The 13379-nt window shown below is 36.3% G+C and overlaps 1 protein-coding gene across 1 annotated transcript; it reads left to right on the plus strand.

Moving 5' to 3' along the window:
* The first annotated feature begins 788 nt into the window (after positions 1-788).
* EMC1 (ER membrane protein complex subunit 1) lies at positions 789-13379 on the plus strand. Its single transcript, XM_089860466.1, has 18 exons — positions 789-2194; positions 2283-2410; positions 5352-5414; positions 5481-5583; positions 5654-5815; positions 6436-6544; positions 6617-6853; positions 6930-7028; positions 7356-7452; positions 8613-8729; positions 8802-9310; positions 10045-10170; positions 10239-10323; positions 10414-10524; positions 11231-11343; positions 11982-12195; positions 12757-12990; positions 13078-13379. The coding sequence occupies exons 1-18, from the start codon at positions 2079-2081 to the stop codon at positions 13236-13238; spliced, it is 2784 nt and encodes a 927-aa protein (XP_089716592.1). The 5' UTR covers positions 789-2078; the 3' UTR covers positions 13239-13379.

Below are 13379 nucleotides of genomic sequence, written 5' to 3' on the forward strand. Positions count from 1 at the left end.
TTGCGAGCTCGTTAATAATTGAATTGAGCCATTTGCGCTTTGAGGGTAAACTGGACACTGGGCCAGCGACCGCCCTGGCCTGGAATAAGTAAACTGGTCCTTGACCATTGACCAGGGCGCGTCGTCTGCTAAACTAAAGAAGTGGGTAATTAAATAGTTGAGATAATGTCTGAACTCTGGTCACCCTTGAATTTTCTTAGTGGTCCCGTGGACCACTGTTCGCCCTCCGATTTAATTTTTAAAACATGGCCAGGCAATTTTGAAACTGGTCCTTTGCCCTGTTCCACCGCCTTATATCCCACGCTGGCATGTGCAGTCGTGCACAGGACCGGAAATAAGAAAAAATTCTTACAGGACATATGTCCAGTGACCGGAAAATTTATAGGACATTGTGGAATGCAGTGTGCCAAAATAGTGTCTTATCTCCATAGTCAAGCTATCAAATCTTCTGAAAATTTATTGGTCCCACTGTCCAGTGGCCCGCTTAGTTTTTTTAAAAAGTTATGGGGGCGGAGCCTCCGATGGGACATTATAAACTTTTATTGGACAATGTGACAATGTCCAGTGTCCTGTGCTTATTTCCGGCCCTGGTCTTGCATGGCTATAGACAGGGCCGGAAATAGGAAAAATTTCATACAGGAGATGTGTCCAGTGACTCCCCCCCTTAGACTGGAAATTTTATAGGACATTGTATGGAACGCCAAATATTGTCCACTGGGGTGTGCAAAAATAGTGTCGCATTTTCATGGTCAATGCCTACGAGAGTCGAGATAAATATCTCGTAGGAATTTACCTCTCATACCAACAAAATCAGTAAACGTATTCACTCCCTTTCAGGGCTAATTCGTCGTAATTTTAATAATCGTTCTCAAAAATTCATCAAAATTCTTTACAACGCCCTAGCTTTACCAATTATTGACTACGCCTCCCCCATATGGACACCGTCGTCCTCTTCCAGCATTACCACCCTGCAAAAGGCTCAAAATAAATTCACTAAATTAACCAACAAACTTGAGAAACTCCCAGCCCCTACAAGATTATCGAAACTCCAAATCGACCCAGTCCACACGCGTCATTTAATTAATAATCTCTGTCTTTTACACGATTTCTTTAACAATAAGCTCGCGCTGGATATCGATACATTCTTCCAACCGGCACCCTTATCCTCTACTAGGGGTCACTCCCTTAAAATACTAAAACCCAGAGTGTTGACCTCAGTCCGTCAACATCACTTTACAAGCTCGGTCATCTCTGATTGGAACGCACTCCCAGAATCAATAATCTCTATCCCTATAAGGTCTAAATTCCGCGCTGCACTTTCTCAACATTTTCACTTGTAATCCAATGCACTAGTCACTCCCCCCACTCGTCCTGGAAATTCCTTCATTAATTAATTACCTACAACCCCATGGTAGTTAAATCTTAAATTAGTATATACTCTCATGACCAATTCTTCTATTCCTATATTTTAATTAAATCCCCTCAAGCGCTTGGTCACCTTAAATTCTCAATATTTGTTTACTATTCTCAAGTCAAATTATTAACTAATTACCTATAAGCACTTTGTTCACTTAGATCTTAATTATTGTTTACTGTCTCATTTTATAATCGTTACCAAACTCATGTTTAAAACCTTTAATTAATCTTAAAATCTGTTTGCTATCCTCCTGTTTAAAATCTTTATTTAATTATACATATGCACTGTTCATTTAATTTCTAATATTTGTCTACTATTCTCAATTTCTCATGTCAAAATTCAAATCATTCCGTCCGTACCACAAAAGCCTAAGGCTTGCATGTACGTTGCTAGTCCAAATAAATAAAATAAAATAAATTGGCCATGGCCAAGCCATTAATGCCAAACCAGCAGAAAAAAAAATTGTTCAAAAGCTAGGAGTAATAATAGGGTAATACAGCATGGATAGGTAACGTAACGTGCATGGCAGCATGGGTAAAGGTAACGCGCGTCGCGTAACGTGAACACATTTAATTTTGATTAAGCAGACGAAACAAATTTGTTCTGGACCTTCCCGGCTTAATTAGTGCAAGACGTTCCCCGGATACTGGGGACTGGAATAATGGGCTCCCTACTATTTAATTACACAAAATCATTATTATATTTATTGTTTAATTTAATCGTTATATTACAATACTGCCATGGATTATATGAAGATCAAATTGGAAAGTTCGACTGGTAAATTGAAGAAATATTTTCCTACGCCCGCCCATCGTGGGTACTCGTTAATTAAACATATCTAATTTTAATGCTTGGCGTAATATAGGAGGCAAAGGTACATTGGAAAGCTACGCTATGCCCATATAGACTCTGGATCAAATGGAGCTGATTCCATAACTCTAGCAACTGAACATAATGTTGTAGCATCAATTAGCTTAAGAAATGGAGAAATAGGTAACATTCCCAGCTCAAATTATCTGTTAGATCCTTGTACAATAACTCTTATCCAAATCTAACATCCCAACACACCTGAGCTCTTATATTGTATTCCATTAACTGCTCTGATATTGCTCGTAATTTGCTCTACATCATAAAACTCAACTGAGAGCCCCATGGTCATTCACAGATTACTTTGAATATAAAATAGAATTTGCATAGCCACTCAATATTAGCTCAGTAAATGTAAAATGGATAACCGAGAATGAGCTGATCTAGATAACAAATAGAACCAAAAGTCTACTTCGTTCACAGTTCCAAGCCTTTGGCTGTTGACGCTATGTAAAATGAAAAACAAATGACCCTCCTCTCAACCTCTACATGAACCAAGCAATCGCTAGTAGACGTTTTTGGATGCTAAAGCCTGTTTATAGAAAATAGTATCATGGATAAAGAATGCGCGTGAGGAAATTTGTTTTCACGCTAGGATGGGCAACTCCCTATCTCTGATGGCAGTTTATTCATTCAATATATAGAGTGCTGTCAGTTGTGACGTCAGATCCAAGGTTAAACGTCACGAGTCTGCCTTAAGCAATGGGCGGCCATGACAGTTACCGTTTTTTCTTTATGGGAAAACAGCATGGGTGACGTCACACCGGCGCTTCTGACAGCACTCTATACTCTGTTCCAGCTTCTGTTGTCAGCACGCGCAAAACCTAAATCTCTATATAACGTAGCTTTGTGCGGGCTGATAACAGGGAGCCCACCGGTCCTATAATTCTTATAAATTCCTATATTTTTGAACCAGTCCTATATTATCCTATAATTTCATGAAAGGTCCTATAATATCCTATATTTTTGACTTAGTCGAAGTTTTCGTATATTTTAGCATCAAATTTATCAAAATTTAGCCTTTTTTTTTTATCGTGATCACATTTGAATAGGATTTTTTATATATTATATTATGTTATATTTTAATTAAGTTCTTCTGAGTTTTCAAAGTAAAATCCAATTTGTTATTTTTTATTTTTTGAGATTTTCCTGCATAGTTTAAGCCCGAAATTGTATTTCCTATAAAAACACATTTTTTCTGCTATAAAATCCTATAATTCCAGAAAAAAATTCCTATTTTTCCTATAAGGAATTTAAATTTAAGATACGAAATGAATATCCATGTTCAGGATTTAATATCTTGAGATTTTAGATCCTGAAAATCAGTAGTTACATCATCTGTTAGCACGCACAAAGCATAGAGAATTAGATTTGCGTGTGCTGACAACCGAAGCTGGAATAGAGTATATATCGAATTGCTGCCTACGTTAATCAAGGCCTGTGCGCTGTAGTTTCGAAGGGGATGGCTTTTAAGAAACGAGACTTCTTATTTTCTCTCTATTTTACCTTGAGATGGCGTTGCGATCTGGACCAAAATAGGGGAACATATATTAATTTGAAAAGAATAAGGCTGTAATTTCAAGGGGGCATCCATAAATATATTAACTCTCCAAACTAGCTGATTTTAATTTTTTAATGATAAAATTATTTAAAATGAAAGAAACCATAAAAATTGAAATTTTAAAATCTTTCTTGGGAATTCTGAAACATCAAAATGCAGTACTATTTTGTTTATTTCTGTATCACCAATTATCATATTTGAATTTAAAATTATAGCTTACTCATTAATAAGCAAGCTGATAATTGTAAAAATTCCGTGTAAAACGCGTGCGAAAATGAAAGTTTCCAGCTCGCAGCGCTCTCGGGTGAGAGAATTCGGCAACATAAATTGGCAAACGAAAAATCGGTGCCGCACACAGGCCTTGATTAAAGTAGGCAACGACCGAATAAACTGCCATCGGAGGAGGTAAGAAGTTGCCAGGGCTCCCACCAGGTCCCTAAAGTCCCTATTTTCCTACAAGGTCCTTAATCTACCCTAAAATTGGTATTCGGTCCTTAAATCACCCTATTTTTATAAACCTCAGAAAAAGTATAAGGGTGACCTCAAAATGTCTTGTCTGAGATTTGACCAGAGCCCCAAATTTGCGGAGCTCGCTCCGGTTATTTATGATTTACTTATGGTTAAATTTAAACGAATTAATTGGCTAATTTTTATAACAATAACAACTCGTGCAAAAATTATTCGACTGAATTTAGACTGGTTTTCATATATGTTTGCCATGTACGTTATTGCAAATGGTCAGAGAAATTTGTTCAAGTTAGTCAGGGAAAACCTGGAAAAGTCAGGGAATTTCATTCCAAAAATTTTGTACGAACCCTGTAAACTTGTAAAGGTCCAAATTCTAGTTCAGTGGATTTTTTATAAAACAGTAAACATGATACGAAAATAGTTACTTCCGGAAAGTCAGAAATAATATCCTATTTTGTCGAAAAAATAGAAAAGAGTAATAGGTTCCTAACTGTTTGTGATATTTTCACAGAAAAGAAATCATTTTGTTTTACCAGTGGTCCCTTTTTGGTTCCTACTTTTAAAATTTAGGTCCCTATTTTACCCTATTTTTATCGTGAAAAGTCCCTTTTTCCCCTATTTATTTTTGAGATTTTGGTGGGAGCCCTGAGTTGCCTATCCTGTAGCGTGAAAACAAATGTCCTCACGCGCATTCTTTATCCATGATAGTACTCTATGGTTGTGATCCAAAAGTTATTCCTTTGAGCCTATTCACGCCTGTTCCGTGTGCTACGGTCGTGAAGTTAATCATTCGCAGATGGGGACATGGGGTCGACACTCTTTTGTTGGTTGGTGGGGGGGGGGGTTCTCATAGTACATAGCGCGAGCAACCTTCAATGAAGTATACTTTCTGTATTTATCTATGAACTTTTGATACAGTGCTCGAGAGCTATAAAATGTATCATTTATTATCCTAAGAGTTATTATTCCATGAAAACCATGAGGCAATTGTTTTACCGATTTCACGCAATCATATTAACCTATAATTTTTGTCTTTAGTATGGAGGCAAGTTCTAGAAAAGGGAGATAATGGTTATATTAATGCCTTATCTAACGAAGGAGGTACAAAAGTGCTTGAAATTGCGTCTAAATCTGTTTTAATTAACATTTTTGTTCTTGTTTTGATAGAGGTAATCTCGGTCAGTGGAAATGGTCTATTTTTGAGAAGCTGGGACACAAATTCTGGTGTTTTAAATTGGGAAACCTCTCTTCCCAATATTGAGATATTAGAGTTAATACAATCGAAATTATACTTAATTTAATTTAAATTAAAATCTAACTGGAGTTTATTAATATTCTAGTGAACATTTGACCAGATTTTTTGTCAGCTCTGAGAAAAAGGAGATTTTTGCGGTGCAAATTAAACCGAGATCCTCTTTAAAAGTCACTGTCTTTAGAATACTCGAAGGAAATGCTAAATCTTCGCCGCAAATTAGTGCACCTTGGATCAACGCTCATACCAGGTTCAGATATTTAAATCCCTTATTTTTTTCCAAATTTCTCTGCATTTCAAATTACATTTTAAAGGTTATGCGAATTTACAATTTCATATCATATTTTGCCGCGAAAGTTGTATTATGTTACACTTTCAAGCCTCTACTTTCAAAATATCAAGTTTTTAATATAATTGAAGCAAAGTTTCTATTTTTAAAATCCATTGAAATATCACTAAAACTCTGCAGTTTCGATATATCAATAATTTAGTCTTGTCGAGCTTGTTCGCACGTTTGATGACGTCACTATGACGTCACGTGAGGGGAAAAAAGCGTGGGAATCCTATACGCGTCTCGAGCTTCTCGTCAGTCTAAACTTTGGGTCTGATAGTGGAGAGAGTGGCGCCATCTGACGTGAAAAAATATATCTGTGACGTCAGCCTACGGGAAACATTTTAGCCTTTCATAAAAAGTGGATTTCAAATAATTTCATACGAAGCATTTTCAAATGCTTATTGCCAAATAAGCAGCAATCGTAGAATTAAAAGCTTGATATTTTTGAATTCACAGAAATTAATTCTATCTTTTGTTATATAAATCAGAGGTTTTTCAAAAAGAAGCTTAAATAGCGACCGTTTTAACTTTTTTAGTTGCGATTTTGCAAGTGGAACTTATTTTGTCTGCGCTGACCCTCAAACTAAAACCTTACAACTCTTGAACTTGGATAACGGAATTGGTTTCGTCGAGGTCCCCCTAAAAGTGCGATTAACTTGAAAACCGTTAATCAAATTATTTAACGAAACTAATTTAATAAAAAAATCAAAAATGTAGCTTTTAGGACTTCAAACGAATAAGGCAAACACGGAATTAAAAATTGAAGGCATTCCTTATCAAGATAGTACTAGCGAGCCCGTTTTTGCTTTGCATTTGGGCGAGGATGGAGTCTTTTTGGGCAGAATTGAGAAAAGTGGCATGAAAATTGTCAAAGTTTTGCCAAAGGCTTTGGAAGTCACTTCCGCAATTGTTAATGGACAATTAACTTTATTCGCTGCCATTAGAGAAGATAATGTAAATAACTATTAAGCCTGTCGCAACAGAAAACCAAAAAAAAAAAAAATCTGATTACTTATGGTACTTTTTTTAGAAATACAAAATTCTGGCTTTAAGTCCAACAGATGGCAGCGAAATTGAAAGTCTTAAGGGTGAATTTTCGCTAACGCCTGATCATGGAGCGCTCCAAAAGGTACGCTATGCTTTGTATTTTTTATTAATTATTCCTTTTTTATCAACCAATTAGCCTTATTCCTGATCAGCGCCACCTACCCATAGCGGCGACTTTGAGAACTACTGTAATTAATCGGCAAGCCAACCACTCCAGATGTCGCTAAAAATCTGATGACGTCATTTTTGGTAAGACCCCGAGAAAGCCCGTCAGTGACGTCACCAGATTTTAGCGACATCTGGAGTGGTTGGCTTGCCGATTACAGTAGTTCTCAAAGTCGAAGCTATGGGTAAGTGGCGCTGATCAGGAATAGGGATAATTTGACGCAATGATTTATTTTTTTTTTAGTTTTTCGCCATTCCTTATTTGAGAAAAGACGGCTCCACCAGCTACAAAATGTTGGTTTTAACGAGTGACGATGCATTGCTACTAATTCACCAACAAGGTAAGTTATATTTTATTGTAATAGTGTTGGTAGTCACTTGATACTTATTGGGAGTACTCCAGTCGTGTGCGAGTACCATGTCCGAGTATCAAAAAAAAAAAAAAAAAAAAACATATTAAGCCAAGTATCAAAAATTCTCCTTTTTTTTTTTTTTTTTTTTTTTTGAGTATTTATCGAGTCCCAAATATTTACTTGTTAAGTATTAATCGAGTCCCAAATATTTACTTGTCGAGTATTACAGGGTTTATACAAACCTGGAAAAATCAGGGAAATAAATAGTTGACAAAAATCTCAGGTAAAACTCACGGAAATTTAGAATTTTTAGTAAAATTCAGGGAAATCAGGGAAATTTGCGTCAATCAGGGGCCGAGTAATTAAGGAAAATGTTCGTGAACATTCCCTCCATAGGATTAACATTACACCCAACTTTGGAGGCTCATAACTCTGGTTCTACTGGAGATACGGGGATGCCCTTTGAGTATGTTACAGTCCAATTTGCCCCCCATCCAACCATACTAAAGACTTGGGACTAAGACAAACTGGGGCCGAGTAATTAAGCAAAATGTTCATAAACACACCTCCTCCATAGGATTAACATTACACTATACTTTGGAGGCTCATAACTCTGGTTCTACTAGAGATACATGGATGTCCTTTGATTATGTAATAGTCCTATTTGCCCCCCCATCCAACCATACTAAAGACTTGGGACTAAGACAAACTGGGGCCAAGTAATTAAGCAAAATGTTCATAAACATAGCCTCCATAGGATTAACATTAGACTATACTTTGGAGGCTCATAACTCTGGTTCTACTAAAGATACGGGGATGCCCTTTGATTATGTAATAGTCCTATTTGCCCCCCCCCTTCCTTCGTTAACATTTGCTCCATAGGATACTCCATATACGTAGAAAAACCTGGAAAATTCAGGGAAGTATATGGAAAATTCAGGGAAGTATATGGGGAAAAGCCTGGAAATCTCAGGGAAATTTCAATTTGTTTTCCAAAAGTTGTATGAACCCTGTATTAATCAAGTCCCAAATATTTACTTGTCGAGTATTAATCGAGTCCCAAATTTTATCTTATGAACTTATGCTTGAAGTTAAGACTCATAACCTAAAACCCTGCTAAATTTAAATAAATACCCGAACTTTTCTAGGGAAAGTAATTTGGACAAGAGAAGAGTCATTAGCATCAATTTTAATGACTGAAATCTGGGATTTGCCCTTGTCGGATATAGATGTGAAAATAGAAGAAGAATTTGGGGCAACTGATGGTACAATCATTGAAAAATTATATTTTACCCTATCAAACATTAAATTTAAATTAATCTTAACTATTATCCCAGCCAATGTAGTTTCCATGCTCTTAACGAGATTATCGACCCAACTCCTCCAACTTCAAACGTTCCTGCTTACGACTGTCTCTCGTTTACAAGGAGAGGCTGAAACCTCTTTAGTAACTGGCAACAATTTAGTTCGCGATAAATTTGGTTTACATAAAGTTATCGTTGCCATGACGCATTCGGGAAAAATCTTCGGCATTGATAACTTATCCGGGGAAATAATTTGGAAGAAACTAATCCCCATTCTTCCCTTAACGAGTCAAGGCATTCAAAAACCCTTCTATCAGTTATTCACCCAGCGAACGACGGCTCATTTCCCTCATCCTGCAATATGCACTGTGGTTGGGAAAAGTTTCCAAGGCGATCAAACTTACATCCATTCTTTCAATCCGATAACTGGCAGCGACGTTGCAACTAAAAAACTTGATTTTCTGGCCATTCAAGTCACTATGTTGAATGAAATGGACTCGGAACATGTTAAAGGAATTGTTCTTCTTGATAAATCTTTGAAGGTTTGAGTTCTTTTTTTTTGTTTTTTTTGTTTTTTTGTTTTTTTGTTTTGTTAAAGGGAGGGTGAAGTAGAAAATCAAGTGATTTTTTTATCGATTCTTCTACTAATTATAAGACCAGTCTGCATATAGTCAAACATTCAGGAAATACAGTCTCCGAATGATTTTAAAATTCAAATTAGGTTAAGATTTTAAGGATAATTTTAAAGAAGGACCTCCGACCAATCGCGTAACGCCCTGCCTTTTGGTTAACAAAATTCTCGTGGCACGCTCCGTGTCTCTCGCCACGATTGTCACGTCGCGCGCGAATTTTATCAGATCTCGAGATAAATCTCATTCAACACCTAACATGCCACGAGAATTTTGTTAATAAAAAGGCAGGGCGTTACGCGATTGGTCGGAGGGGCTTCTTTAAAATTATCCTTAAAATCTTAACCTAATTTGAATTTTAAAATCATTCGGAGCTGGTATTTCCTGAATGTTTCACTATGCAGACTGGTCTTATAATTAGTAGAAGAATCGATAAAAAATCACTTGATTTTCTACTTCACCCTCCCTTTAAGGAAAGTCAACTTGTAGGGGATCCACTGGACCCGCGCTTTGCTATAAGAGAACCAATTCTGATGTTTAAAAAATTGTATTACGCGTCAAGGGGTGGGGCTCTTCATTGGGCTATGAGTTGAACTAATTTATAAAATAACTACACGCTCATTCTTGGTTAATTAATTAAATGGCAGGTTCACGTATTTCCACCATCAACCGAAGAGGTTTTCCTAGCGACCAAAAATAGTCATTACATTTTCGTAGCCAATGCTACAAATGGTGTCGTGACAGGATACAGTTTTCAGTCGTCTAAGCCTGGTGTATGTCACAATAAATCCGTTGTCAAAAGAAGTGTTTTGAATTAAAAGTTGGGTTTCATAAATTTCAGTCATTGGAAGCCACTGAAGTTTGGAGAGTGACTTTTCCACCTGAATATCAACAAATAACTCGAATAGCACTTAAAAGACCAACTGGTTAATATTTGTTATTATGTTTTAGGATTTCCTAAGTTCTAATCTTACAACATTTTTTACAACTGTTTTTCATTTCTTGACCTTTTTTAGAGCATGTTCACTCTCAAGGTCGAGTTATGGGAGATCGCAGTGTTCTTTATAAATATTTAAACCCTAATTTGGCCGTTGTTATAACTGAAGGAAGTGATCCTGTACAAAAATGTAAGTCATTTCACGTAATACCTTCAGATTTGTGCCAGAAGCGAGAAACAGAAGGCAAAAGTGTCACATCGATTCGAATTTCGAATTTGTTTCCAAATCTCACACGAATTTGAAGGCACCATAAAAATAATTTGATCAGGGTTCATGCAAACCTCAGGGAAACCTTGAAAAATCAGGGAAATAAATAGTTGACAAAAACCTCAGGCGAAAACTAAGGGAAATTTCGAATTTTTAGTAAAATTCAAGGAAATAAATAGTTGACAAAAACCTCAGGGAAATTTCGAATTTTTAGTAAAATTCAGGGAAATTTCGAATTTTTAGTAAAAGTCAGGGAAATTTGCGTCACACAGGGGCCAAGTAATTAAGCAAAATGTTCATAAACAACCCCTCCATAGGATTAACATTACACTATACTTTGGAGGCTCGTACCTCTGGTTATATTTGAGATACGGGGATGTCCTTTGATTATGTAATAGTCCTATTTGCCCCCCCCCTCCTTCGTTAACATTTGCTCCATAGGATACTCCTAATACGGGAAAAACCTGGAAATCTCAGGGAAGTATATGGGGAAAAACCTGGAAATCTCAGGGAAATTTGTTTTCCAAAAGTTGTATGAACCCTGTTGATTGGCAAACCTTTTTTAGTTTTTTACGTAAATTTCAATTCCTTTTAAAACTGAAAATTAATTGTAATGTTTTAATCCAAGATTGTTTGAATCTATATCTGTTGGATGGCGTCACTGGAATGATAATTTATTCCTCTACCCATAAAAGAGCTCGTGGCCCGGTAAACATGGTACACAGCGAAAATTGGGTTGTTGTAAGATCATTTATATATATATTTTTTTTAATTATGTAAACCTTTTAAAATAATTGATGTCAATTTAAAGGGTATGGGAATTTACAATTTCATATCATATTTTAGCATGAAAGTGGTATTATGTTACACTTTCAAGTCTCTACTTTCAAAATATCAAGTTTTTAATATAAATAATTGAAGCAAAGTTTCTATTTTTAAAATCCATTGAAAAAATCACGAAAACTCAGTTTCGATATATCGAGAATTTTGTCTTGTCGAGCTTGTTCGCCCGTTTGATGACATCACTATGACGTGAGGGGAAAAAAAGCGCGTGAATCCTCTACGCGTCTCGAGCTTCTCGCCAGTCTAAACTCTGGGTCTGATAGCGGAGAGAGTGGCGCCATCTGACGTTAAAAAATATATCTGTGACGTCAGCCTACGGGAAACGTTTTACCCTTTCGTGAAAAGTGGATTTCAAATAATTTCATATGAAGCATTTTCAAATGCATATTGCCGCCAAATAATAATTAGAAATCGGAGTCAATTAAAAGCTTGATATTTTAAATTAATTCTGTCTTTTGTTATAAAAATCAGAGGTTTTTCAACACGAAGCTTCTCATACCCTTTAAGTAATCATAATATTTTTTTATTTTTAACAGTACAGTTATTATAATGAGAAATCTCGTCGTGTTGAAATGTCATCGATTGAACTTTACGAGGGGAAAAGTCAGAGCAACACGAGCGCTTTCTCCTCACTCAGTCCCCCCGCTTTGACCCCCATTGTCGAACATCAATCTTTCATTTTCCCTGCCGGGGTCGAAACCATGACTGACACCGTCACTGAAAAAGGAATTACCAATAAACACATTCTAAGTAAGCTCAGTTGATTCCTTTAAAGGGAGGGTGAAGTAGAAAATCGAGTGATTTTTTATCGATTCTTCTACCAATTTTAAGACCAGTCTGCATAGTGAAACATTCAGGAAATACAGATTCCGAATGATTTTAAAATTCAAATTAGGTTCAAATTATAAGGATAATTTTAAATAAGCCCCTCCGACCAATCGCGAAACGCCTTGGCTTTTCATTAACAAAATTCTCGTGGCACGTTCCGTGTTGAATGAAATTTATCACGAGATTTGATAAAATTCGCGCGCGACGTGATAATCGTGGCGCGAGACATGGAGAATGCCACGAGAATTTTGTTAATAAAAAGGCAGGGCGTTACGCGATTGGTCGGACGTCCTTGTTTAACATTATCCTTCAAATCCGAACCTAATTTGAATTTTAAAATCATTCGGAGACCATATTTCCTGAATGTTTCACTATGCAGACTGGTCTTAAAATTGGTAGAAGAATCGATAAAAAATCACTTGATTTTCTACTTCACCCTCCCTTTAAATGAATAGCATTAATGATATAAAATTAAATCCGAAGTCGCTCTGCCTTTGGGAGGAATTGTGGAGTTGCCAAAAGCGTTCTTGGACCCCAGGAGACCAATTCAACTTTTAGCCGAGCATCGTGAAGAGGGCCTAATTCCGTACATTCCCGAATTGCCTATAACCTCTGAAGGAATTATTAATTATAATCAGACTGTCATGCAAATCAGGGAAATTTATACAGCGCCATCTGGTTTGGAATCTACTTGCTTGGTCTTCGCTTACGGATTAGGTCAGATTTAAAAAATGCCGTTTAAATTTTAAAAATTGGATAAATTGATAAAAAAAAACTGGTTGTTTGTTTCGTTTTCTTTTTTAGATCTGTACTACACTAGAGTGACCCCGTCAAAAACCTTTGATATTTTGAAAGACGATTTTGATCATTTCTTAATTATGGCTGTTCTGATCGCGCTTCTCTTGCTCTCCTACGTGACTAGACGATTAGCCGCTAGAAAAGCCTTAAGAGCCGCTTGGAAATAATTCATTAAATAAATAATATTAATAATATTTATAAATTGATTCACCGCAATTAAAGTTTATTTCACCTTCCCTTTAAAAAAATATATCATGAATTCATTTTGTAATATAAATGACCAAATAAAATTATAATTAAAATCACAG

This window comes from Phalangium opilio, unplaced genomic scaffold (assembly GCF_054372755.1).
Source record: "Phalangium opilio isolate 3A_F unplaced genomic scaffold, DU_Popi_V2 ptg000011l_1, whole genome shotgun sequence".
Classification (NCBI taxonomy): domain Eukaryota; kingdom Metazoa; phylum Arthropoda; class Arachnida; order Opiliones; family Phalangiidae; genus Phalangium; species Phalangium opilio.